At 33.9% G+C, this 26,786-nt stretch overlaps 1 protein-coding gene and 1 long non-coding RNA gene across 4 annotated transcripts in view; one reads left to right on the top strand and one right to left on the bottom strand.

Annotated features, from left to right (window-relative positions):
- LOC150100954 (uncharacterized) overlaps window positions 1–26,786 on the top strand; it is a 184,037-nt gene that overhangs the window by 67,062 nt on the left and 90,189 nt on the right. Inside the window, exon 2 of the long non-coding RNA XR_016549169.1 lies at window positions 20,635–20,734. This is a non-coding gene — a long non-coding RNA (uncharacterized LOC150100954). The remainder of the gene's footprint in view (window positions 1–20,634; window positions 20,735–26,786) is intronic.
- LOC150100955 (adenylate cyclase type 2-like) overlaps window positions 1–26,786 on the bottom strand; it is a 176,415-nt gene that overhangs the window by 118,977 nt on the left and 30,652 nt on the right. For 2 of the 3 annotated variants that reach the window (XM_090401092.1, XM_090401093.1), the window contains exon 2: window positions 3,987–4,186. The exons of the other annotated variant lie outside the window; for it this stretch is intronic. In XM_090401092.1, coding sequence (XP_090257218.1) covers window positions 3,987–4,115 — 129 coding nt within the window. In that variant the 5' untranslated portion in view covers window positions 4,116–4,186. The remainder of the gene's footprint in view (window positions 1–3,986; window positions 4,187–26,786) is intronic. 3 annotated transcript variants of the gene reach the window in all.

Below are 26,786 nucleotides of genomic sequence, written 5' to 3'. Positions count from 1 at the left end.
ATATATATATATATACTGTATATACCTGGAGATCGATAGGTATTTTGTAATGGTGATCCCACACGAGAAGTTGAAGAGTATGAGGAGGGGGAAGACACATAAGGTGGGGAGATTAATCGAAATGACTGCAGTAGAAGGAATGAATGAAGATCGGTTTATTAAGTTGAGACAATTCAAGGAATCGTAGAGGTCGAGTGTTGATGTTTTTCTCCATTATTCTGAAGAGAATTAGGGTGACAAAAATTGAAGGTAACATAATGGTAAAGATTTATCACCCTTCTTAGTTTGAATAGGAACTAATTTCCAGGCTGTGGAAAAGATGCTAGTGGAATGAGAGAGCATAAAAAAAGGCAACATGTAACAGAAATCAATTGTGAACCAGAATACTCGGGAAAATGCCATCAGGACTAGGAAACGTTAGCACTAGAAGCATAGGGTTAACCACCATATCCTCGAGATACGGTCGCAGTTAAATGAATAAAAAGACCTCGACACCGCAAGGTAAAAGAGGAGGGAAGGAATAATAAGAAGAAGGTATTCGCACTAAATGAAGATGGAAGAAAGCCAATTGTGGGACGCCTGATTTTTTTTTCTCTCGCACATCTTTGGCCCACCTTTTGAAGTATCAACTCTTTGACAGGATGTGAAAATTCGGAGTGCAATTTGGGGAATAAATGTTTCCATACCAATAAGAGTTGTTTCGGTAATGCGTTCAGTGCAACTGTTTGAGTCAGGAGGACGAAAATAATAGTTCGGCCAAGGAAATGAGGTATAAAAGTCACAAAGTTTGTCTCACTTATAATTTCTTATAATCTTAATTTCTTATCTTAATAATTTCTTATCTTAATAATTTCTTATAATATGATTTCTTATAATATCAGACAACATGTGGGTGAGAGTGGTGGACAACATGTGGGTGAGAGTGGTGGACAACATGTGGGTGACAGTGGCGGTAAGAGTCTTGCTCTGTGGGAGAAAAGATCAATACTAGACTGTGGTACAGTATTGATCTTTTCTCCCACAAGTTGCCTGAAGGACAAAAAGTATCCATCATGCTCTTAGAAGGAAGGAAGAGGTCAAGAGTGTTTCGTGAATGATTAGAGTCTGGTATTCTGATAGTTGAACAATTTTTGAAGATCAGTGACAACAAATCTTATCACTGATCAATGCAATTGTAAAGAAAGTAGTGTTAGAAACTTCGCTATTGGGAAAGTTAGACTAGATAAAAGGTAGGAAAGAGCGATAGAGACATCACATGAATTTCATAGAATGGGTTGAGAAACTTTCAGAAAAAAAAAGAGATTAAAAAAAAGAGATAAGATTATAGGTTGGAAGCTCTCCGATGTGGTAAAAGTAGTGTTTGAATAAGTTGAAATTTGAGTTAAAGAAAATGTTGGTGCATTTTGGCAGACTGGATGAATGAATATCGTTGTGGTTGTAAACAAAGACTACGTATATTTGCGAAGTGAAATCCAGAAGACTCTGAGTGGTTTCCCCAGAACATCTGGTTCTATAATTTTGATGTTCTTAGCTTCTTGCAAGTTTACGCTCGCTAATTTTATCATTTTTAATAGCATGAAATGAATAAAGAACACCTGACAGTCTCCTTAATGGGAGAAAGAAAAAAATGTCCTCCGGGAGGCTAAGAAATGTTATTTACTTGCGATTTAGATTGAAGTCCCTTCCATAGAAAGTTAGCATATTGTATTATTTAATCTCTTTATGTTCCTTATTTCTTGATAATACCTACCCCCCCCCTCTCTCTCCCTTTCTTTCTTCTGGCTTAATCCCTACTCCTTCCTCTCAAGCACAGCATATATATCCTTCTCAGCCTCCACGAATCTTGGCTTTTTCTTCAGTTCAAGACCATTTCCCATCTTTATAACTATTAACACCGTATATACATTTTCCGCGTGCACAGCATTAGAATGTTGTTCTCACATTTGGGGTGGTGCATAAGAAACTTCCTTAGAAATGATGCTGTCCAGAAAAGGAAATCCCGTTAAGAGGTGACTCATTTTTCATAGACCCACTTCAGTCTTTTCTCATTGACGTTCTGTTTCTGTCTTATAATTTCCGTAATAGGTATTTTCATCTGCTCTACTAACTTCCATTATTCCACTAATTTCCTCTAGTGTATAAAACGTGTACCTGCTGGTCGACATCCTTTCATAGTCCAGCTTCAAACCTGTCGAACCAGCTTGTAATGCTAATTAAATATATAGGTTCCTCCTTCTTTCTCTTGACCTTGCTCACATGCACAGCACACGAGTGTCACATATAGACAAGTTGCTTTTTATTATCACAAGAGAGGTTCGAAATCTCTGGTGTCCAGAATTGATATAAAAAATCCTCACAGTATTTAAACACTTGTGTGGAGTTGCACGGTCTGTTTTGCTTACTTGTTGGATTCAAAATCCGAGCGTTAGTCATTTCCAATGGTTGACTAACCCTGGAAAAAACCTAGGCCTAGAAACACATCCCTTCTCTCAAATCTATAATTCGGATCTTCCTTCTGCTCGTAAAAAACACACTTATGCATACATATAGCTTCTTAATTAAAAAAAAGCGAAAATGTTATTTACAATTATGATGAACATTATTCAGTCCACATGTCATAATTACCCTTTTTTTCATCTGGTCCTGATACAGCATTTTAAAAGATCTTTATCTGATCTTTAATTCTGATTCAAGAAAGATGTTTTTTGTGCATGTGTTTCTTATAGAAAGCTGTTATAAAAAGTTTAATATGACTAATGGATTCATGTTTATAATTGCCTTATATACATATATATATGTATATAAGGCAATAGATAAGCTTCTGAACATTTGAAGGTCGCTTGTGACCTTTCTTGACGAAGTTTAATCATTAGTCATTTAGAAAATAGGAAATGTTCAAGCTGACTGTTACGAAGTGTTTTCAATTAACAATCATTTGCGTTATTATTATATTCTCTAAGACCACAATGTTTAATACATTGTGGTCTTAGAGAATATGGCGCTTCTTATTTGAAGCGCATACATTATGGCGTTTCAAAATAGAAGCGAAACAATACATCGCTCTTCAAAATTAAAAATCAGAGAAAAGTATAAAGACAATAACTGTCTGTATTTTATATTTTTAGCTTATATTACAAGCGTCATTTATTCCGCAAATATATTTTTATCGACAGTAAGTTGGAAAAAATGTTATCTTATTGTATGTTTTTTTCAAGCATTCTAAAAAACAAACGGATCTTAATACTTTTTGATAAAATTTGAAAATTCGGAATTAGCACTGTACCTTGAAATATTCGAAAATTTGTCTGAGACAGCTGGCTGCAGAAAGTTTGTAATAAGAAAACAAAATTGATTTAGATATGTTGTCTTGAGAAACGAAGTTTTCTTCTTCTTTCTAGCGCTTTTATTCCACAGTTGTGGAGGGTCCGCTATTACATTACTGCGACTTTTAAAGCAACCCCAACTGGCCTGTCGCCGAGGGTGGTGGGGGGGGGGAGTATTTTATGTCTGTAGATGTGTGTGTGTGTGTGTGTGTGTGTGTGTGTGTGTGTGTGTGTGTGTGTGTGTGTGTGTGTTCACTGGGCCGGTTTGCCTGTTCTGGGGGGGAACAGACAAGCCAGCCCCGTGTCTTTTGTCTTTATTAGACAAATAAAATTCTAATTGAGTTATGGAACTGAATGAGGCTGAGATTTTTTTCTAGTTATTTATATTTTTTAAAAACAATTAAACAGATGTTGGGCCAATGTATTCGCCTGCGATTCTTATGTCTCCTAAATATCGCCTGAGCACATCATATTCATTTATCCATGTGAAGAAATTAAAATTAGCCACTGACTTTCGCCTAGTGTTTTTTTATAATTATTATTTTAACTCTAAGAACACGATATGATTGTACTTTTTAAAGCTAATTTAAATTTGTTGTATTTCTATCGATTAGTTTAATCGATAAATGATTATAATTTAATCATAAATGATTTTCATTTTACCATAACATGTCTCCATGACCAGTCATTATCATCCGAATAGGCAGCTTTCAAAAACAGCTCGTTAATTAGGATGGATGATTCGCTCCCTCTCTCCAAACTTTTTCTAGCCACGAGGTCAAGTCCTTCCATCTGGTGCCTTTTCTTATGCGTTGTCACGGTTTAGTTGGAAATAACATCATTTCTGCTGATGCATTTGTCACCTGAAAATGTATTGACAACTATTAAAATATTTCAAGGTATTCAAAAACAAAACTCATTTACCAAAATGAGTTTTGTTTTTAGTAAGGTCACACCAACTGAATTGTCATTTGCAAAATGAAATAAGCTGGTGATTTTCAAATAGATTCGTGGGTATATCAGCTAAAATTATTTGCGGTTAAATGCAATCATGTCTCGTGACGGAAAGGATACCTGTTTGTATTTCGTCAGGGAACTATTGTATCTGCCCTTATCTAAGTGAGATGCTGAGGTACAGGCGCTTCCTCACACAGTAGACTGGATTTCATTATTCAAACGGACAAATCAAATTGAAGACATGCACACAATTAGCAAATATAATATGATAACAAAGGCACAATGCTAATTTCAAGCAACCCAAAACACCTTAAATTTTCATCACACGTGCTGGACAGAAATATGAATACTTCTGTGAGCACATGCCGTAGAACGTCTCTCATAAAAACATCTAAAAAAAAACCCTAGGTATTGAAGAAGGAGTTTGGCTGCAGTTATGAGCTAGCTTTCAAATTTTAAAGGGAATTTACATTTTAAATAATTTAACAATAACGTCAGCCAAGGAGCACTTTTAAACTGCAACAACTTTCTACTTCCTGAATCAGTACGTGGCTTATTTTTTTTTTATATACGAAATTGGGAACAATGCGAGCAACAACCGTTACCGCGGTATTTTTCTTTCTTCTCCTTCTTTGCAAGGTTGAACTGAAAATTTCAGCGAGGTATTAAGCAACATAAGAAACAACTACTTTCACTTTCTACAGTTATTTCCATAGTCACATTTCATCCAAAATTGGCATAGATACTTTGTTTCTTACTCCCCTATTGTTTTCTAAATCTGTTAAAACACGTGCAACAGTTATTCAACACTCCCTCGCAGTTTCAGCTTTGAAGTCGGAGAGCAATTTTTTCTTCCTCTTCATTCGTTCCTTCTACTTCTGTCTTCTGGAACAGTCTTTCTTCTCATATATTTCGGAAGGAGTACAATCTATAGATTTTGAAATCCAATGTTAACAATTTTTTTCTGTTTTTTTCTCAACTTTCTTCCCATCCACTATATCTGTTGGATTAAACAGCATTTCGTGTATGGGATTGCCTTCTCCTTCTTTGCAAGTTATATATATATATATAACAAGTTATGGGAATAAATATATATATATATATAAATAAATATATATATATATTTATATTTATATATATATATAAATATAAATAAATATATTTTTTTTTTCTTTCCACAATACAGGTAAAAATATTGAATAATACGACGTATAGAGAGCACGTGTCGTACAGGTGTTTGTAGAGGAAACTTATTCCTAGCCCCCACCCCCTTCTCCCTCCATTTATTTAGTTCGATCAGGTTGAATTTCTCGGGAGCCCTTTAGCAATGTACGTTATAATTATATTCCAAATTTGATCGAAATTAGATGAACGATGTGACTATAACAAGAGGTATCTGTAACGAAAGAGAATTAATAAAGGTAATTACAACGAGGTTTTGTGGGAGTGTTTTTTTTTTTTTTTTGTTGCTCGAAATGATCTAATTTTTTCACTGACTACATTTAATACTTCAAATGTAGAAGACTGTGGCCTGTTTAAAATAAAATTGACGGTTTAAAATGTGGCGTTTGCATACCACAGCGCTTGGCCACACGAAGGAAGACATGGTTTCGAGTCTAGTCGGCGACTAGAGGAAATTTTTCTAAGCCTTTTTTCGACCGGTTCCCGAGTTAGTCGATCTCTGGCACGGGCAAGCGGGTTTTTCCTCCCGAAAACTCAGGTTTTTCGTCCCGTAAACTCAAGAAAATCGACCGTAGAACCCACATTATTTCAGACATTAAATATATTGTGTTAGGGTTAGGGACCACGAGATGGCGGCACATTTGAGCCGTCTCTCTTCACTGTGTACCGCTTAATTAGTGATAGCCTTGGGCCATCTATCTCTGATTGGTACCAGTGGAGATTGAACTGCCCACTCAGTCTCCAAAAGTTAGCTAGGGCTAAATGGCCTCGCCTACTCCCCGTATACGGGAATAAAAAGGCGTTAGCTGATTTTTTTTTTTTTTTTTTTTAAATTCTTGTAATAAGAATAAGATTCTTGTAATAAAATTAGTCGTTCGCTAACTGACTAGGCTTAAAGAGTCACCGCTTGAGATGCTCTGTATTTTGAAATTACATTTGAAAATATAGGGCAGTGGCGCACTCAGGATTTAATCTTGGGGGGAGGGGGGGAGCGCTCAAGATTTAACCTTTTGGGGGGGCATACGACCTATGACTGAGCATCTGCGGTGATCGCTAATTCATAAGTAGTATAGAAATAGAAGACACGACGCAACATAAATAAAAAAAATGAATTTTAATTAGGAAAATATTTTTGGAAATTTTTCTAGTGTTTTTTCCTTTTCTTTGTGGGGGGTGACGGATCCCCTTTCCCCCCCCCCTCTGGGTGCGCCACTGATATAGGGAGATGGGCCCCTGAGATGTTTATCACCGTGAAAATGCCTACCTGCTTCAGCGATTTTTCTTCCATCAAACTGGTGAAAAGTACGGGTCTTGTTCTTGTTATAAGAACAAATTAATTTTTGGACAAAAGAAAGGTAATATAAGACCAAATGAGCTATCAGTGAGCCTCCTGGGTTCGATTCCCGTCAGTGACGTGAGAAACCTTTATCTGGTCTCTTTTGACGAAAGGTGAGTTAGCCGGTCTCATACGGAAGTAGAGTTTTTTTTTCACCCTGAAACTTGGGTTTTTCGTATTTCAGAATAGGCAAACCGGCCCCGTGAACACACACACACACACACATCTACAGACATAGGACACGCTGGGAAGCATAGGGCCAACCACTTTATCTTCGAGACAGTTGTGGTTGCAAGAATAAGAAAACTTAAGAAAGAAAGAAAGAAAGAACGAGCTATCAGTTGACTTGCGAATGAATATTAAACTGTAAATTAAACATCTAAAATTAACTCGCAGTTAAATTCCATATGACATGTAGCATTCTCAGTTGGCATAATATTTGTTCGTATTTGTATCCAGTCAAAAAAACTTTATGTAGACGTTTTGGTGTGCCATTTTCTGATCATTAACTGTACATTGCATCTATATTTTATATTTGTGCTGTACCTGAATATCTACTATCACTAATAAATAGTGATGTAGTAAATGGAACATATGCAGTACATGACACGACGTATATAGTACACATTCTGGAATGCAATAAAAATGTTTTAGTTAATTTATAAAGTTTATTACTTATATACAATGATTATGGATAACCAGTTTAAAATATCAGCATCTTAAGTTATTAAGAATCTGCAAAGACCATAGATTTATTTCATAAGTTCAGGATCTGGAATTTCCAGGTTGTTTCTTATATAAATGTTTTAATTTGCTCATAATATAATGCATTCAAGTTTTATTTAATAATCGTTGTCTATCTATCTGTACAGTGGAGAGAGAGAGAGAGAGAGAGAGAGATGAGAATCTATTGCCATTATGATGAACCTGTTTCACAGTGAGCTCGGTGTGTTTATTCATCCGAGAGTGCAGTGGTTTTGGATGTGATGTGAGGGGAAATCCTGCCACTTACTTTTTGCATCTCATATTTTGTTATTATTGCTGTGACCTTGAGCACTTGCTTCCCTTCCTGTTTATATTCTCGGGGTGCTGAGAATATCGGATATCTTTCAAGTTAGGTTATTTTATGTTTATTCCAATATGTTCTGAAACACTCTTTATGTCAGTAGTTTCCACTCTGCAACTTTTCATTGCATTTCCTTTTTTCATTAAATAACTTTGATAAATAATTATTTAATAAGTATTTTACTTATCTAAAATATATTAATAAATTAATATAAAGACATCCAAAGAATACAAATGCATAAAAATTAAATCTGCGTGTTTTGAATAATATAACAATTACAAGACTAAGCATATTTGTCTAATTACAGTATTCGAAAATATTAATATCGAGCTTTTTTTGTCATCACAAAGTTGTTTCTTGGATTGCAATGTTCCTAACTTACAATTTACACTCGTTGACACATAATCTAGAATATTAAATGTTAGTAAAATTCATCTGAAATAGCAAATGTAACATCGTTATAGTAGAACGTTGATTATCCGCACTAACTTGGACCAAGGTTGGCCTCGGTTAATCAAATAATTCTGATAAGAAAACATACATAAGAATATCAATATCCAGTTTATTATTGTACGCAAAGTTATTACTGCATTTCGAAATATGAAGTATTATAAAATACAGTTGATTTAGGAAGAAGCAATGTATATTATCATATATTTATTTTGAACTGCCTAATTGCTTTACAAGGTTTCAACTATAAAATCACACTTTTATTACATAAACATAAATAAACAAATACAAGTAATTTCGCATAAATAAGAGTATAACGAATCTGGGGAAGGTTTATTTTTAAAATATGTAATCTTGAATTTTTCTATGAACCATGTGATATTGTCTTTTTTTTTTCTCAGCGAGGTCTTTCGTCCTCTTAAATAGCAGTAACTTAAATTGTAGAACTGAATTCCATGGCAGTGCAGTTTCTCGCTCAGTGAAACTGTGTGGGTCCGCTCTCTGCTTCCTCTCCTTCTTCATTAGAATCACCTTGGTTAAACTCAGCACGTTCTTACGAGGTAGTGACTTCCAAGTAATACCAATTTCATCTGCAATGTGAATGTCGTCCTTGAAAAAACCTTCCCCTGCTATTTTCAAAAAAAGACTCTTTAAAACTTCTGCTACCGTGTTCCATTTCTTTATATCGTATTCCATACTAACAGTGTTCCATTCCATTTCTTACAAATCCATGAGAACAGTGAGATATTAGAATTAAAACAAATAGTAATAGGAACATCACGCACACGCACGCGCGCGCGCACACACACACACACACACACACACACACACATGTGCCCTTAAGTAATGAGAGAACAATTATTATATCAAAACAAAGAACTATACTTGGAATTGTCAATTGCAGATTCAAAATAATCTCCCTTTAACTGCACACAACGTTTACATCTATCGTACAGGTGTTCGAAGGCGCTGTGGATCCTGAACCGGAACCTCCTTCAATCTCTGGGTCACACCACGTTCTGATGTCCTCAATGTCGCTAAAGAGCTCCCTTTTCAAGGCACACTTCATCTTTAGGAAAAGGAAAAAATCTGCGGGAGACAAATCTGGCGAATAGGAGGAATATCACACAGATCCACTTTGAAACCAGAAGCTGCGTCACAGCAGCGCACATGGACGAGCGCGTTATCGTGCAACAGAAACCAGTTGTGTGGGAAATTCTTTCCTGATACGTGGCATTGCTGGCGTACAAACGTTGCGTTACTCCTAAATAATACTAACCGTTCACTGTGATGTCCTCAAGAACAAATTCGTGGAGGACGATCCACGCTGTGGTTGATCGAGGGACTTCCTCCCCTCTTTAAACGTTGAAAACCAGCAGAACACTTGTGCACTGCTCAGACGGCCGTCATCATAAACGTTTTTTTTTTCAGGTCTTGGTACACCTCTTTAGCAGGTTTTTCTAATTTACAGTAAAATTTATCACAGTTCTTTGCTCCATAATGCAATTTCTGGCACGCTCCACTCGCACACTCTTACTTCAACAGTTGCCACACGAAAACTGCTGCGTTACCTGACTCGGAAGTTGCGCCTGCGATTCAACACACTCTAGCAGTCATAACTATAAACATATTTGTTACTTTTATTCAAAGGACTGTCCTATAAAATATCAATCTCTTTACTTAATAGGCACACTGTGTATATACCGTGACGAGATTTGAAAGTTTTCATCCATCCTGTATTGGCTTTAAATTCAGATGAGCTTTCAAACTTTTGATTCAATGCTAACGGCTTTGTTGCATAACAGAGATCCAGAAATAGGTTCGCTGTGACTTATCTTTTGTAGAAACCATAAATAAACATCATCATCTTGGTAATTTCTCATCATTGGATTTTTTTCAAAGTTTTTCTTTTTTTTTAGAGCCATCGTCATTGTCGAACTTTGAAGCAAATTTCATTTGAAGTTTTACCAATTCAATCAATTGTTTTACCAGTATTAAAAATCTATGCTATACTGCATATATCTTCAAATAAATAATCGGAAACTAACGCTTTAAGCGGCAGAAGTAATATTTGAGCATTAACAACTGGTGCAGTAAAAGTAGATTTGTCAGGAAGTTGTGGTTCGGATATTCGTCGTTCGGACAGTCAACTTTCTCTGTATTTTGGTACTGTCTAAAACTTTAGACATTTTCCATTTGAGTTGGTAGATTTATAAAACAATAATTTATACTTTTTGTGATACACAGCCTATCTGAAGGTAATCTTGTAACTAGCACTTTATGACAGTTAATTTATATACATTTTTAAAAAAAAAAGTCTAATCCTTTCTGATTCCTGCGTATATATTTTATGGCTAACTGAAATTTTAATTTAAATATAGGCCAGCCTATTAATTTCATTTAAATGGCATTGATGAATAAAAGACGGACTCTGAGAAACTCTGCAAGTTGATTTACTAAGTGGCTATTTTGTTACACATTAACCACCTAATATTATCTGCATCATTATGAAAATAACATCCGGGGGAATTTCTGTCATCAGGTATCCAAGCCTAAATGACATAAGGAATTTCAATTCCAACCATTTATCGGATGGTGGTGGATTCCTGTCTCAAACATTTCACTCGACTGCATCCCCAAGATGCTCAATGAGATTAAGAACTGGTGACTCTGGGGACAAATCCATTAAAGTAAAATCCCTGTTATGTTATTAACCATTCCTTGACGATATGTGCCCTGCAACATGGCACGTTATCCTGTTAGAAGTATCCATTATATTCAAGGTAAATGGTCAAAATTAATGGGCGTACTTCAGGTAGTAGGTATTATTCAGTGCTTGCTCTACTAGTATTAAGGGGCTAGAGGAGTGCCAGGAAAATATGTTTCCATATCATTATTCCACCGCCACTGTCTAGCATTCTCGTAACAAAACATAACTGGTCCAGAGCTTTGTGTTGTTATTGTCATCATAGCTTTGTCCTTTCGTTCATATGAAATAACGGGAATCGGAATTCATGACTCAATGCGACCTTTCTGCAGTTCCCATATGGTTATCGTTGCCGATTTTCTTTCACCATTTATTAGCTGCAGTTTTTATTTAATTTATATTTTTGGCGTACAGGAGTGTTCATAATTTCATTAATTTATGGAATTAATGCCAATCATCTCTAATGAAACCATTCTTTTCAGTAGCGCACTGGAAGGCCTATGTTTATAGGTCATTATATTCAATCGGCAATGCATTGCATTCATCGGAGTAGGTAGACATTGTCAAGAGCTCACTTCATCTGTTCTCTAGGCTTTAGTATTTCTGATAATTGAGCAACATAAAATCACAATGATTGTTGATGGATTCAACTAAGCATTGAATGGATCATTGATAAATATCAACCTTCAAGTAAATGGCAGATGATTATTCATATCTTACTTTAAAAAGACATTGGAAGAGATCCAAATTAAAATTTCTCACATTCGGTTTACATGATGCCACCTTCAAAGTAGTTCAAAAACTGTTATTCTTTTCTGTCTATTATCAAGGATAAATTTCCTTTCTTATGCCTAACTAGTGTTGCCCAATCGCTTTGCTCCTGTCATTTGCATGTTTTGGACAGACATGAGATCAGAATTAAGGAATATAAAAGTTACATGAAATACTAATATCCGATAAATCTAGTCGCAATCCCTTAATACTGGTGAGATGCCCGGAACCAAAGATGTTCACAAAAATATATTGATATTTCATCCTCTTTTCTTGGATACCTGTGAAGCACTAATTCACATTAGAGTATGAATCATTCAGATAGCATACCAGGATCAAAATTTTGGGAAGTAATTACCATAAACTCACAAATATTCTATGTTTTTTAAATAACTAATTGATAATTATATTATTATCGTGCGGCGTCTGCTCACAGAAGTATTCATGTTTCTGTCCAGCACGTGTAATTCATCTTGCCATCTCTTCCCCTTGGTCTTTCCCTTTGCTTGCTGCTATCCATTGGTCTTCCATTCCATTAAATAATCTAGGCCATCTGTGTTGTTATATCACAAATTGCGTTGTTATATCTCTCGATGTGTTCAGCCCATCTCAATTTTGAATGTATAATGTAACTGATGTCCTGTACATCTGTTCTCGATATTAACAAACTGGAAGCTTTCCTGTCTCTAAATGTCACACCGAGCATATTACTTTCCATTCTTTTCTAGGTAACTTACAATTTGTGAACCATATTTGGAGTTTCGCTGCCATATAGTACAGATAAGACGTACTAGTTAAAAAAAACAAACTTTCTCTTCAAACTAAAGGAAATATCACCTTTGAAGATATCTTTTATCCTCCCAAAAGCCATCCAACCTAGTTTCATCCTCTCTTTCTTTTTAATTTTTCTGTTTGTTCTATCTTTTATTTTTATCATTTGTCCCAGATAAACATATGAATCTACTGTCTCTACTTCCTCGTCCTGTGTATAATCCTTTTTTGTATGAAATGATCATTCATCATTACTCTCGTTTTGCTTAAATTTATTTCACCCCGGTTTGAGTGGATACTTAAGCTAATTCCATTAATTGTTAATTAAGCATATTTTAAGCATATCTGACGCGCATGTTCTATGGACAAGTTTTAGTACTATCAAGTAATAATGGAAATTTAACAGTCGAAATACCTCACTAATATACGATAGCACTGAAAATTAATGCGATTCTATGTAATCCTAGAAACTTGTTTAATTAATCGGTACCTCTCTTGTTAGGGATGCGGATAATAATAAAGGTAAAGTTGTAATAATCGCGTATCCAGCATGTTATTTTCCAAATTATCTTAGTAGCAACAACCTCAACAAGTAGGTCACGGATCTTTAACCTTGAAGAGTAAAACATTTTATTTTCCAACCGAACTGTTAAGGACACTGCTAGTCTCTCTATATATACCCCGACAGCACGAATAAATTGAGTAAGCATCTTGGCCTCAAAGTAGGCAGTAGCTTTCTCTTTCATATGGTATACATTAAACAGTTTTCAGTGGGTTCCTCTTTTATGTCAAGAAATTCATTTATTTACTGAATGGATGGTTCAAAGAGGACTAATTTCTTGATTTCTTCATTAATTTGTTTTCAAATCCATTTTCCATTTTTCTATATCACGTAATGGATGCAAAATATCACTCTTTCGGGTTTATTATTTTTTTTTTTTCTATTTGAAGAGGAATGGTATTTAAGCGTACAATACACACGCATGCTAGTGTATATATCCAGGAATGACTCTGGATAATTTAGATTCTGTATATTCACACACACACACACACACACACACACACACACACACACACACACACACACACACACACACACATATATATATATATATATATATATATATATATATTGCGCATACTGTACATTAATTCCTAGAATTCTGGACAAAATTTTCTCCTCCTTCCATTCTAAAGTATCCATTATTGCATCAGCTTATCATACTGCATGTCACTATTATCTTATGTCGTCATCTTAACTTTTATTTTTCGTACTTATCTAACCTGCAATAAACATGAAAGAGTTCAGAACACTCACCTCAAGGTATACGGTAGTCGACTTATAATACCTGCTAAATCATGAAGCGCTTGAGACTACTAACTAAACACAAATGGAGGCTGAATAACTTTTGTTGTTGGTGGTGTTGTTTTTCTACGACACAAATTAAAACGTCATGCTGGTAGCATTTAGAAGCACGAAACATCTTTTCAAAAAGACCTAGGATAGTGATGGCGAACTTACAGCACCTTAGACATCGAAATACATAAAGAATTTAGAATAATCTTATGTAATTTGAAAAAGGAAGCAGTACATTATCATGTGGTCTATATTTATAATCAAATAAAGAACTGACAACGGAGAACCTAATATAAACTTTTCTTATGATTCCTACCCACGAAAAGTTGTAAACCTATAGCACATTAATACTGTGGGTCGGCTAAGAATTTTTTGCTATTTGAATTAATTTTATAGGCCTCTATTAAGCAGAAGCTGATCTAACACCAAGTCATGAAATTTATCTGCCATCTGTAGGTAATCACATACATCCACGCCCACGGCGAGATTCGAACCGCATAAAAAATATACATTTTTTTACATTCCCAAATCCAAGTATCCAGTCAAAGCCAAGAATATATCCTCACCTAAATATTACATATAATGCACATTTAAATACTAATATAAGTTATAATTTAATACGACATAAAATAAGACTTGATATTAAATAAAGTATTTCATCATTTATTTTCAAAATACAGTATTTCGATTTAAAAAAATACAATACAATAATTCTTTTTATCAAATAGATCATTTATTTTGTAAATGTAACTCGATACTGATTCAAAAAAAAAAAAGTTATACTCGTACAAACAAGAAAGAGAAAATCCTTATTTTCTCTTTTTTGCATGGAGAAATTCAAAATACAATTTCGCCATACAAACATGCAGAAAAATTCAAGATACAATTCTTTTTGTAAAATGAATGCATTACCTCTCCTCCCTCACCTTCCCAAAAATTATAAACGTTACTTTTTTAAGATTTATAAATTGAACAAATGAAGATTTTTTATCTAAAATTAAACGCAATTAGTAAATTTCGTTTCATGAAACGCTATTAAAAAATCGTAAAAAGTAAAATAAATTTTATTGGTATTGCTTATTACATAATGTCTAACGGGACCACTTTATTCTAAGATAATTACCATAATTTAAGCAAGGTAATATTCAACGAGCCTGCATATGCTTCGTAAATTTACTTTACTTAGTTTACTTTGCCGTAAATATCAGACGATGGTAGTAAAATAGAAATGTTGTATATTTTAGCTCTTGGGACAAGGGTGTCTTGTCATATCGTTCACCATTCTGGGAGTGCAGTGGTAATTTTTTTTTAAAAAAAAGTTTAAATAATATTACTATACTTGGATGTGCAGCGATATGCATTTTTAAATAACAACATAAATGATAATAGAATGTGTATGATGTATTTATAACGATTGATGTAAAAGAAGCCAAGAACGATGTTATATTTTAAATTTGTAAGGTTTATATAATAGCTTTTTTTAGAGTTTTGATGTTAAAAATAATATTAAGGCTGATTTTCTGAATGATGCTGAATCATTTATTGTTGCGATTTGAATGGTTTAATACAGCTGCTTATATTTTCTTTGTGTCTTTCCATATTGTTGAGGTCACGTGTGGTTGTCTGATCGTTATTAATTTGGATTGAATTTCATAACAAGTGTCTCTGAGAAATATTGATGATTAGTGCAGTGTTTTTTTTTTTTTGATTAATTATCTTTATTCTGTTGTTGAGATGTATCGTCGATTTCGTGGATTCGGATGATGGTTTTAGGTTTCCTCATAAAAATGTTGTTTTCTGGGGTTTTATGGTACTGTTGGGGGGGGGGTAAGAATTATACTATAGCCACAGAGATGCTTTATTGTTCTGAAACAAAAAGGCTCTTCGAATTGCTAAACTTTAAATTGAATCACATCCATTCTACTACCTTATCTTGTAAATGACATAGAGTTGCATCGTTGGATTTGTATTTGTTGTTTAGATTCATTTGTTAATGTTTGTTTATTTATTTATTTTATTTATTTTGTTTTTTTAGAGAGAGAACTAGTTTCATCTAAATAGAAGTTTGTATTCATTGTATCCGAATACAGTGAAAAAATTTTTTTTATTTGGATTTGTTTATCTAGGGACTCATTGGGATCTTTATTTAGTTGTTTGTATCAATCCTTGGGATTGATTATTCGGCTCTAAAAGTTTTTGTCAGCGTTTCTTGTCATGGAGAGAGTGTTACCTCTTGTTCGAATTTTGTGAGGTGGATTTACTATTAGAAATCTTCGTGTTTGGTGTATAATTTAAGGCCTGATGCAGGAGAGATTTCTTTATACTGACTGGTAGCAAGAGAGATAGGAAATAAATGTAATTTCCACTGTTAGCTTCCTTGTTCTGGAATTTGACGGTGAGGTTTTGACTTGTATGAGTGATCATGAGGTTAATCAATTTGCGGGCTGGTCGGATTTATATTAATTCCAAGGTAAATTGTACACGTATTTAGAACGTGTATTGTTGGAATAGACCTCTGAACAGCTGTTTTATTCGTATTATTAGAACCTTATCTGCATAACGTCCAAGTAGGTAATATCTTCTAGCATCGAGTTGAGGAGGGATTCCTCAACGTAAACCATCCCGCAAATCCCGAGTCCTAACAAGAAGCCAAAAGTTTATTTGAATATTTTATTTGAAGTTTTAATATTCAAAGTGAAGGGGTTGGCGTGGAGATCTCCGGTATATCACTGTTGTGAAATTTGTGTTCTGTGTAAATATCGGTGACGTTATATTGTGATTTATAGTTTGATTGGAATATGCACTTCCGTGTACATATTCCAATCAGAAGAAGCATTAAATGATCTAAGGAACGAGTTTTATGGGGGGGGGGATGTTTATATCATTTTTGTTACGCAACAAAGGTTCTAACCTTATTGTAGATTAACCCTGGGTGGGCTAAAGGTTTGATAATCCGGAAACCACTCTGTTCTAGGGATCTGCGATATATCACTGCTGATTGCATAGGGACAAAGCATGGAACTTTTTTCAAGCCACTTCGGGCCTCCAGAAAATAGGGTGATGGTCTCACGCTGGGACAAAATCATCTACAACCTGAAGACATTCACAAAATATCCATGCCCACTGCGGAATCTGAATGCTCTGCTTGTTAGTGGGAAAGACGAAGTGTTACCACTCAACCACATATATAGATGACACTTAGTGATGTAGAAGAATTTAAATTGTCTGAGGGTGATATTTATGATACCTTAAATGTGATTCCTTAAATAGGTCGCCTAGCTTAAAGTACTTTGTAAATTTTGACTTGACTATAAACTGCTTTAATTACATTTATAAGAAGACAAGTTACGTCACCAACATAAGTTTATAGATATAAAAAGAACGATGAATAGAATTAATTAAGCAATGATATCTCAAAAAGCAGATCTTCACACCTATTGCGGGTTAATATGGCATTGATTATCGTATATAAACAATCAAGATTCCAGTGGCACATGTTTGTTTCAGTATAGATAATTCTTTTATATATATGCAATCAATAGGGAAAGCAACTTAATTTCAAGCAAAAAAAAAAAGTTTAATAAAGATATTACGAAATGTAATAGCTGATAGCATCGCATGTGGAACTTGACGATTCTGTCATTTTCCTGCTTGATGCGAAGCCGTAAATTGTAAGAATCTGCGTTGTCATTTACGTGCACTCTGTAATTATTGTCGACATGGTTAATTATAAGCCTGCGGCAAGCACTTGGGAATAATGACTTCCGTAATATGTAAGAATCGGATCGCCTTCTAATCCTATGTTATAAGGTTTCTGTTTTGACCTTTAATTATATCTAGAATGGACAGCATAGAAACATATTAATGTTCGCTGGAAAATGATTCTCTCTCTCTCTCTCTCTCTCTCTGGTGTATTGATAGCTCATACTCTCTCTCTCTCTCTCTTTCTCTCTCTCTCTCTCTCTCTCTCTCTCTCTCTCTCTCTCTGGTGTATTGATAGCTCATACCAGAAGATAAAAAAAAATATATGAAGGGGAAGTACAGCCCATTGGAAGAATTTCAAGTTCTCCGTGTGCAAAATATAAATAATAATTCACAATAATTAATTACAAATTACGGAATATTATTCGTAACTGCAGAAATGATACTTTCAGAGTGCTTCGCAACATGGGATAAAAATAGAAGTATTCCTATCGAGGTGGGGGGAAGGAATGAGTGAAAAGATAATTATTTCACCAAAGGAGAGCAAGTAGATGTGTAAATTTCTCTGTGCAAAGCCACCGTAGCACAGTTGCAGAGAAGTCTCATATTTATCCTTCTCCTAATGAGGGATGTTCAGCCTAGAGGAGAGTTAGCAACTCTCATACACGATGGAACGGTTTCTTCCCGGAAGCTCGGATGTTTTTCATTCCGCAAAGAAAACCGTACAGACATGTACGGTTTTCTTTGTAACATGGCAATCAGCCTCATAGTTTTAGTTGTTTTGTTAGTAATTCTAAGCTTATTTCCACACCTCTGATTGTAAGCGAGAATATTTTATTTAAAAAATTATAAATGAAGACGGTTTCTTCATTGTTACTAAAAGTAATAATTTTCACTTCTTTTTCCTGTACTGGTGCATTCTTTACTAAACGTTGAGTGTAATCGATATTCGGGTTAAGATGCTTTTATTATTATTATCAATATATGCATGCTTTTATCCGAGTTCACTAGCATATAGTAGTCTCTACGGAGCGTGAAATTTTTTTCTTAATTCTGAACATGCAGTTAAAAAAGGGTGTATTTTTTAAATTACAGGGCTATAGGAATCGTGGAATTATATGATTTATTGGCGAGTCCTAATACAGATTTCTTTAATAGTGGAAACCATCATTCATTCCTCACGTTAACGTATATGATTGCTTATTTTTACATGTCGTTTATTTCTTTTTCAAATGTTATAAATAAAAATGGTATTTAACGAAGAATTTTCAATTAGGAAACTTGCATTAGAAGGTGCAGATGAAGATCAAGGCATTAATTTGTGCAACAAATAAAAATTTCGGACGTATACAAAAACGCAAAACCCAATTATTCCCCCGTAGAGAAACTCGTGGATTAAGTTACAATGTTTTTTGTTTTTTTTATTTCAAAAAAGAAAAGCGTTATGAACTTAAGCTGCTATGCAAGCTCGTCCAGAGAGAGCTTTTGCAAACATCCATGCTTTATAAAGGATCCAAACAGAATTCTGAACCTCAACGTGTCAGACAAATTTATGTGAGGGACGTATGGATATATCTTCCTCAAAGTACATACGATATCTGTCAATTTCTCCAATAGACTGCGTTCCTTTTGAACTTATTGTAGTTACATATCTGTCATTGTAATACTAATATGATGAGGTCACCTAAACTGATGTAAAATATAGAGAGCGGAATAATAAATCATAGAAATAGAAACTCCCCTCCCTTTCAGAGATTGCGGAAATTTTTCCAGTGTTCTTCACAATAGTGGATAGGGGGGGAAAAATGAAACTTTCAAAGAACCAAAATGAAAGTTACGGAGTAAATGAAGAACGCTAACCTGCTTTGCTGTTTTTTTAATCTTTTTTAATTTCTTATATATATTTTAATAAAAAAAAAAGTAAAGTTTAAGATATTCTGCTGTTAGAATTAGCAATAATATATCACAAGAAAATTTTAAATAAGTGGCTGCTCACACTGCATGTAACGCATTTAAATACCTGTATTCCGCACAGACATTCCTTTCTAATTCCATATACAGATGGACATGTATTCGGTACACAGATTCAGTTATAAGTTCATATACAGATGGATGACTTGTGAATAAATATTGGCGCACTGCCCAAATATTCTAATTGCAAAATATTGCAAGAAACACAACAGTCATACTAGCATCAATCAGGTGACTCGCCTTGCTTCTTAGGTCCTTTTAGTTTGTGTTTTCGTTAAATGTGCTTTTCATTAAGTGCGATCAATGGCGCTCAGAGAATATTTACTGTGACCAACCCTTTTGCCACTAGTCGAATTGTTATGCCCACATGAATATTTAAGGTGACAGTTACATGCTTTTTGAGTAGTTATGAAGATATACAATAACAAATCTCGGAAATATTAATGCACTCTAATTCAGTTTATATAAAAGTGTATTGGAATGTATTAATTCTCTCTCTCTCTCTCTCTCTCTCTCTCTCTCTCTCTCTCTCTCTCTCACACACACACACACACACACACACACTATTTTAAACCAGAGATTCTTGAAGTTGGGGGGATTGAGTAGTTTTGTGGGGACGGGTTGTTGATATAAAACACTTTTTGATGACATATGGAGAAGCATTTTTTTAAATCTTTGAATGAGGTAGAATACTGCACAAAACTCACAGAATCTCGGCGGTTTTAGAAAGTAAACAACGAATATACGTTCTTACGAACACTTCAAATGTATTTTTAAAATTGAAATTCCCCGACAGTATAGTATACAAGAAGCGAACCTTTGTAGCAGTACTTTATATTTTGCTTCACTCCTTTCTTAATTGATTATTGATCCACTTAATTATTCAATCCATTAAATTAAGTGCACTGTATAATTTACAATATATTATAAAATATGTATATTCATATCTAATTTCCATACCAGATCTGTTTATTTGCACTTGTTTTGGAAGGGGAGTTGACTTTTGTAAAATATTAAAATACTTTAATGTTTTATTCTTAGGGAGGCACAAGGTATTAAAGTTTGGGAACCCCTGCTTTAAACTGTTCCTAAATTCTTTCTTGGAATGAAATCTAGCTGCTGAGGTCTCTTTTCCTGATCAGTAGGTAGTTTCTTCATTATATTTAATTATTTTGCGAAAGTGTTCTAAAATATTTTCATTTAAAATAAGAAAAGAAGACAATTTAAGATTTTACTGTAGAGACTACCAGTAGATTATTCTTTAATTTATTAATTATGCAAACAGTACACGTTTTTCAAGTATCTTTTTGGAAGATCTTCATTTAATAAAAATTTCGGTAAAAGTCAAAATTGTAATGCTACGAATAAAAATTTGTTACAGCACAAAAACTGCTCTGTATTTTGGAAGTTCGAACATTGTCATATAATTTTCATAATCGCTGCATGCTTAAATCAAAGTTGTTTTTCATCAGTAATTTGACATTGTGATCTGAAACTGTATTCAAGAACACTACCATCGCTAATCAACGACATTACTATTGTCAATTCCCCTTCATTCATAACTTATTTTATAGAGTCTAATTAGAACGTTTTAGAGAACAACGCAGTTGTTACGAAATTTATCATTTGGACATTCCATACTAACTAAAACGTTCAGTACTCGACTAGCTTTTCATTACGATAACATCCTCTGCAAGCATAGCAATTATTGTTCACTTACATGATAAAATTTTTAAGTTCTTTCTCATTGCATTTTAAATATTCTTTTCATTTTAGCTCTCTTTTAGAAATGCCAAATGAATTTTAGCTAAAATGATTTATCTCGGTTAAGAGTTATGTCCTAGCTTTTATCCAAACATTAGCTAAAAAGCTCATGTTGGATGAAAATTAAAAAAAAAAAAACATTTATTCATTTGTATTACAACTTAATACACGTATTACAACGAACAAAAAATGCCGTATGTCACAAGTAATCTAAGCTGGCTTTTAAAAATTTAGTTTTAGTAATCAGATAAATATGGGTTAAAACATGTTTGATGCAGATTTTTTCTGAAAGGTGCGACATTGAAAAGATATAATTCTCTATTCGTATTATACAACTACTTCGTTGGTTCCTGTTTATTTATTGAATATAAAGAGAATTTCGATTAATTCAATTATTAGTAAATTTTCTTAACTCTGATACAAAATTGTAATAGATTGTAATTTGTTTTTTTTTTTCCACTTAAAAAAGACAAAAAAATGTTATGTAGGCTCAAAACGTCTGAACTCCTGAGGGAAAAAGGTTACACTCTTAATTTTAAACGAATTTGTAATTTATTTTGTGTAAGAGGTAGCTGAAATTTATAATTCTCAGCTCAAGATTAAAAATACATAAAGAATAATACTGCATATGGCTGTTAACGTTATGCAGTTTGAATAATAAAATATAAAGTGAATAATTTAATGTATGTGCCAACGCTAACGGGCGAATTTCCGTTAATGAGTAGATTCCCTAGGCAATGTTCACATTACCTGTACCTTTCAGTTAAAGTTGAAAAATAAAAATGTGCTCTACACTAGACAATGTGGAAACTAACTGGTTAATATACACTAAATATCGTTAGATAAAGTTCGAATTTTATCTCAAACACGCAATTACCAATTACAATTACCTATCTCATGTGATTTATTTTACGTATGCAACTTACTATCAACAAGTTATATCTTATTTGTGTAACGTTAGGTTAGGTGACTGGACACTTTTATTAGAAAAATAAAGAAAATACAAAGTAAAAGAAAATTTAACATATTTAAATTCTAAATCAAAGGACAAACATTGAAAACGAAAACGAATTTAAAATTGAAATGACTATAGAAATAATTGCAGGCTTCCTTCCGACAATTTCAATTAGTTATTTATTAGTACAACTGAGTGATTGATGCCATTTAGAATTGCATAGTAAATTATTTTTACGACACGCACAGATTCTTGTGAAGCATTTCGATTTGCAGCCATACTTTCGATATCCTTGCCCAGTGCCAAGAGACTGAGATGCTGCAGTTGTCGCAAGGATACATCTTGAGGAATTTCAGCCTTGTTAATCTTTTTTTTTTTCATAGACCAAACTGTGATCGGCTATATAATTGCTTCCGAACACCACTTTTTTGTCCCTAATTTTACAAATTAGGGACAAAAAAGTTTGTAAAACACGCCATCCGTTTCGATAGGATTCTGGGCGCGGTACAGTTGACGGGCGTGCGCAGACAGCTAATTTTAACAATTTTTCGGACATATACTATGCTCTACCAGTTAATGTGAAAATCAGCTAGTTAAAGAGAAATAATATTTTTTTCGTATTTCAACGACGTGATTCAGTTAATTTTGACAATCACTAAAAAACACACGTACTAACCACAGTGATAAGTTTTAATACGTAAATATTTCATCGCAAGTATCTTGGGACATCCTCAGTACAGTAATTCAAACAATACTAGGAATAACATGGAGTTAGGGCGCATGATTACAATGGAATCCCAATATGCATGCAGTAGCGTGTTATAGAATTAAATATATATATATATATAAATATATATATATAAAGATAACATATATAAAGAGATTATTTTACACAATTTGTATGACAATTTCCCATATAAAGAATTATATAAAGAAAGTGCTGAAGCCCTACTACACAGACCAAATTTAAACCGCGATGATGTTCTTGCTATTCCAAAAGTATGGGAAATTGTCATACAAATTGTGTAAAATAATCTCTTTATATATGTTATCTTTTTTTTTTATTTAATTCTATAACACGCTACTGCATGCATATTGGGATTCCATTGTAATCATGCGCCCTAACTGTATATTATTCCTAGTATTGTTTGAATTACTGTACTGAGGAAATATTTACGTATTAAAACTTATCACTGTGGTTAGTACGTGTTTTCTTAAGTGATGAATTCACCACAGGTTTCATTGTATAAAAAAATTGACAATAACTAGGGAATGTTAACGTTAACATTCCCTAATTATTGTCATTTTTTTAACACATTCAAGTGATGTGTGTGTGTGTGTGTGTGAGAGAGAGAGAGAGAGAGAGAGAAAATTGATAGTACAGAAAATTTGATTGTTGCGATTTCCTACTGTTTCCTATGAAATGCCACCTATAATTTCCTGTTTTATTCCATCAGCGAAGAAAATTCGTGTTAGTAATAGATTACTCTATTTATGATTATGTTTTCCTCTGATGAGTTCCTTTAGCATATGATTTGCTAGTTATTTTAAGATTGAATCCAATCTGCTCTTTGAATTAGAACCTTTCAGGGGCTAATCAAGATAAAATGTTTTCCCTTTTTAGATGTATGAATGGAACTGAAAGGAAGATGAAAATTTATTATGGCATCGTGTCGGCGCAAAGCAGACATGTAATAATGAAGAGCACGGATGTCTCTTCCCATTACCGGAACTAAGCGTTTAATAATAGTCTTCGAAATTTAATAATGGCACTGTAAAGAATCACTTTGAATTGCCTTTCATTTATTCCTGAAGTAGCATGAAGTATGTAAATAAATATAGTAGTTGATGAATATTCTATAAATATTCGTTACAGCAATATAAAATTATATGTGAAGTTACCAGAGAAAGGGGGGAGCGAATTGATGTTAAAATATTGTTTAATTTTATTGGCTGGTTGACAACCACTTCGTAGTTAATAATAAGTATAAGGAAAAAATTATTTGCATTTCTGGATTCTAAACTTTTTGGGTTTCTGTACCTATACAAATGTGTTTGGTCTTCATAATGAATTGCGTCAATAGTCCATTGTGTAGATTAAACTATTAGTTTTTTTTTTCCTTCATAACAGTGTTCCAGCAGTCGGACACTTCAAAGGTTATTGGCATCTCATCAGAGCACTTGTAGATTTCTATGGCGCTAATAAATACCTACTCAGTAAAATGAATTTTAAAATTGATCGCAGAGCTCGAGAGCCAAAGTGTAATTTTAAAAATTTCTTTGTAAACCATTTGATGTATCGGACATATATACAATTTAAAAAGAGTATATTCTATGGAATGTCTTATTAATGCAGTCGTAAGAACGATATATATGCAGTCTGATCGGATTATAAAAGTTTGTATGGTGGATAAAGGACTAGATTCTGATCCTATCCAAGATAAGTGCAACCATTATAAGGGCTTTTCCACTGAATGAGAATTATCCTGTCTCTTATTGAAGCGGCGTTTTTTTTTTCTGGAAGCTGGAGTTTATCCTTCACAAAACAGAAATACTTGCCAATAAACAGATGTATTTAACAGATGTAGCACAGTTGGCCATGGTCTTAGTTGTCTCACATAATTCAAGCGTACAAATTGGAGCAAACAAAATTCAAAGCAAGCAAATCATGGCAAAAGATATTTATATCCATCCTGTGGACACCCCATGGGGCTTTTTCCTCGTATACTGTAACATATCAAAACTGCAAATATTATTCTTTACTGGCGTCTGTCAATAATGATAATGAATGATGATAAAGATAATGTATGGTATTTAAAAGTTCTTTCTAAATCCTTATCTGATGGCATATGTTACTGAATCCAATTTGCTTGTTTCTGTCTAAAACTATTTTAGGTTAAGTCTTAAACCATCAGTTTAACTAGTAAAATAAACTGTTTGAAAAAATCTTTTATCATTTTAGAATCGTTCATGCATGTAAGATTCTTTGTTCGCGATACTTGAGTGAGCGGGGAAAGTTTAGTGCGAGAAACTCTTGATGGCGTTCGTAGTTTTACTTTCTAGATTCTGCTTGGCAGCAAAAACTCTGGATGTATTTAAACTTTTACTTCGATGTAACGTTGCATGGAGATATGACCGTGGATAAAGCCATAAACTTCGAACAGTTTACATCTCAACCTAGCATGTGGATTGCATCCAGTACCTAAAATGTTATCTGAATATAAACAGTTTATCTAAGGTAGCAGTGCATGGCAAAAGATATTTATATCCGTCATATGGTCACCCGATGGGATTGTTTCATCATACACTGTAAAGTATCAGAACTTAAAATTTTGCTCTTTATTGACATCTATCGAAGATTAGTTTGGGTGATAAAGACTGAGCAATATTGATTTAGTCAATATTGTTCAGTTATCTCAAATGCTAAATATCGTTTTGTAACGTCTCTTGAATACAGTCAATGAGTTTAAAAGTAAAAATAAATAAAGTAAAATAGATTTTCAAGACTTTCCAATTAAAGCATGCTCTTTCGTAGAAAAGAGAACTAGAATGCTTAAAGCAAGTCTTTGGTTTTCCTTGAAAAGTGCAAGGGTGTCAAACATCTAATTCACGAGTCTGAACAGAAAATAGAGAAATGAGGCAATTACTCATGTAAATTTGAATAAATAGTGGCCATGGAACTTTATCTATGTGAAAGAGCGTGAGTGAATTCCTCAGATGATTGATGAATCAATTTCTCTTTTTAGTCAGTCAAGCATTTTTCTAGAGAAATCACCTCACGTATGGAAACAATATTTGATGGATAGTCAGATTTGATTTAGAGCATATGACATTAAGAGTTAAAAAGTTGTACGCAAGTTACATAACGCGTGGAAACGAAAGGGAAAACAGTGACTTGAATGGCAGAAGGCTATATTTATATTTTTATGCAAGAACTGTGCTGTATGAGGAAAAGCTACTGCTCATGTTATTAGTTTAGGAAACGTGGGGAAATGATGGTCTAATGGAATAATGCTCATGAAAGTATGTGTATAAAAGACATGAGGCAGAAACAGACTGTCGAAGAATAGAATGAGTGTATGATGCAGGGGCGAATGCTGGTCTTGGAATTTACGCTTGCTCTTGTTATCATTCAGGGAGTGAGAGGTGTGATTGAAGTCTGATTAGCAGAATAATGAATTACTGACCATTTAAAAGTATATATTTAGAAATGTATGTACATTTAATCATACAAATACAACGTTTATTTTACAAATGATATTTTATCTTTTTCAATTTAGCTACTTATTACAAATTCTACCCTACGGTTCTTCTTTATGAACTGGCCAATAACATCGTCATAAAAAGTTGTTTGTAACTTAATTTTCTGAAGCAACACGCGCACTTGTAAAGGCTAGCTGAAGCTCACTGGCTAGAGCTACTTTGGCTGCGTATGGCCTGTGTTTAAGAAGGGAGCGAAAATGGCTATGCGCGC

The sequence above is a fragment of the Typopeltis vanoorti genome, chromosome 12, assembly GCF_054136105.1.
Source record: "Typopeltis vanoorti isolate ZY-2024b chromosome 12, IOZ_Tvanoo_1.0, whole genome shotgun sequence".
NCBI classification, from domain to species: Eukaryota; Metazoa; Arthropoda; class Arachnida; order Uropygi; family Thelyphonidae; genus Typopeltis; species Typopeltis vanoorti.
The sequence above is the reverse complement of the archived record's forward strand: the minus strand, read 5'-3'. Positions and strand labels throughout refer to the sequence as shown.